Source organism: Emydura macquarii, unplaced genomic scaffold (assembly GCF_026122565.2).
Source record: "Emydura macquarii macquarii isolate MOO-44397 ecotype Brisbane River unplaced genomic scaffold, CSIRO-AGI_Emac_v2 contig_1604, whole genome shotgun sequence".
Lineage (NCBI taxonomy): Eukaryota > Metazoa > Chordata > Testudines > Chelidae > Emydura > Emydura macquarii.
In genome coordinates, this window is record NW_027131741.1 from 143,661 (window position 1) to 145,071 (window position 1,411).

Consider the following 1,411-nt stretch of genomic DNA (forward strand, 5'->3'; position numbering starts at 1 on the left):
GAACTGTTCTGTGCTTTAGTTTTCCCTCTGTTAAATGAGGATACATGTGCTCCTTCCTATTCGTGTCAATAGACCTTGAATAAGAATCATTGATGCCACATGTTTTTAATAGTGTTGCTTTTATTTGTAGGGATTGTTATTTATTAAACTCAGCAGGACCTCCCCATCGCATCATGCCAACCTGCAGTGAAACCAACCTCAGTCTTTCAATGTTCCTTCTGGCAGGCATCCCAGGGCATGAAGCTGACAGCCTTTGGTTCTCCATCCCTTTCTGTTCCTTGTACCTCATTGCAATTTTAGGAAACTGTCTGATACTGTTTGTGATAAAGACACAGAGGAATCTCCATCAACCCATGTACTTGTTCCTTTCTATGTTGTCTGTCACTGATCTTGGTTTGGCTGCTTCCACCTTGCCAACAATGTTCAGCGTCTTCCTGTTGAACAACAGAGAAATTGCCATTGACGCCTGCCTTTCACAACTATTCTTTATTCACTCTTTCTCCATCATGGAATCCGCTGTACTGTTAGCTATGGCATTTGACCGCTTTCTTGCAATACGCCTCCCGCTCAGATATGCTTCGATTTTAACCAATGAAAGGATAGGAAACATTGGGCTGGCAATAATAATCAGGGGTGTCGGTCTGCATATCCCAGCTGTCATTCTTCTAAAAAGGTTGCCCTACTGCAGGATCCGGACTCTCTCTTATTCGTACTGTTTGCATCCAGATGTAATGAAGATGGCCTCTGCAAACATTGCTCTTAATAGCAGCTATGGTTTGTTTACTGTTCTTTCTACTCTGGGATTAGACTCAGGACTTATTGTCTTGTCTTACATCATGATCCTTAAGACTGTGCTGAGTATCACAACCTGGGAACAGCGTCTCAAGGCTCTGAACACCTGTGTCTCACACATCTGTGCCACCCTGCTTTTCTACATCTCACTGATCAGTTTGTCTATGATTCACAGGTTCAAAGAAAAGGCTCTTCCTGAGAGTCAAATTTTTCTGTCTTATCTCCACTTCCTCCTCCCTCCTGTGCTAAATCCCATTGTATACAGCATAAAAACCAAAGAGATTCGTAAACAGATAAGGAAGATCTTCCATCAAAACAATTCCACTATGAGGATCCGATGGGGGCACTAAGTTGGCCTGTCTAATGCATCTGGGAGCCTGTATGGCCAATGATGTCCAACTATCTCCAAAAAGGAAAGCTATTATTTTTCACTCTAAAAAAAAATGGCTGAATATCCCAACCAACAGAACTCTGATCATGTGCCTGTAGAGTTCCTCCTTCATGAATAAAGTATCCTATTTTGTTCAGGAACTTAGGGGTGTTCATTGGAATTAATGTAAGAAAGAAGAAGTTTTAAGGCTGGAGGACTATGTGTATTCATTCCTAAAGTAATTAGCAG

The 1,411-nt window shown here is 41.8% G+C and overlaps 1 protein-coding gene across 1 annotated transcript; it reads left to right on the forward strand.

Annotated features, from left to right (window-relative positions):
• Nucleotides 1-209: 209 nt before the first annotated feature.
• Nucleotides 210-1,142, forward strand: LOC137157854 (olfactory receptor 51G2-like). Its single transcript, XM_067555290.1, has one exon. The coding sequence runs from the start codon at nucleotides 210-212 to the stop codon at nucleotides 1,140-1,142; it is 933 nt and encodes a 310-aa protein (XP_067411391.1).
• Nucleotides 1,143-1,411: the final 269 nt, after the last annotated feature.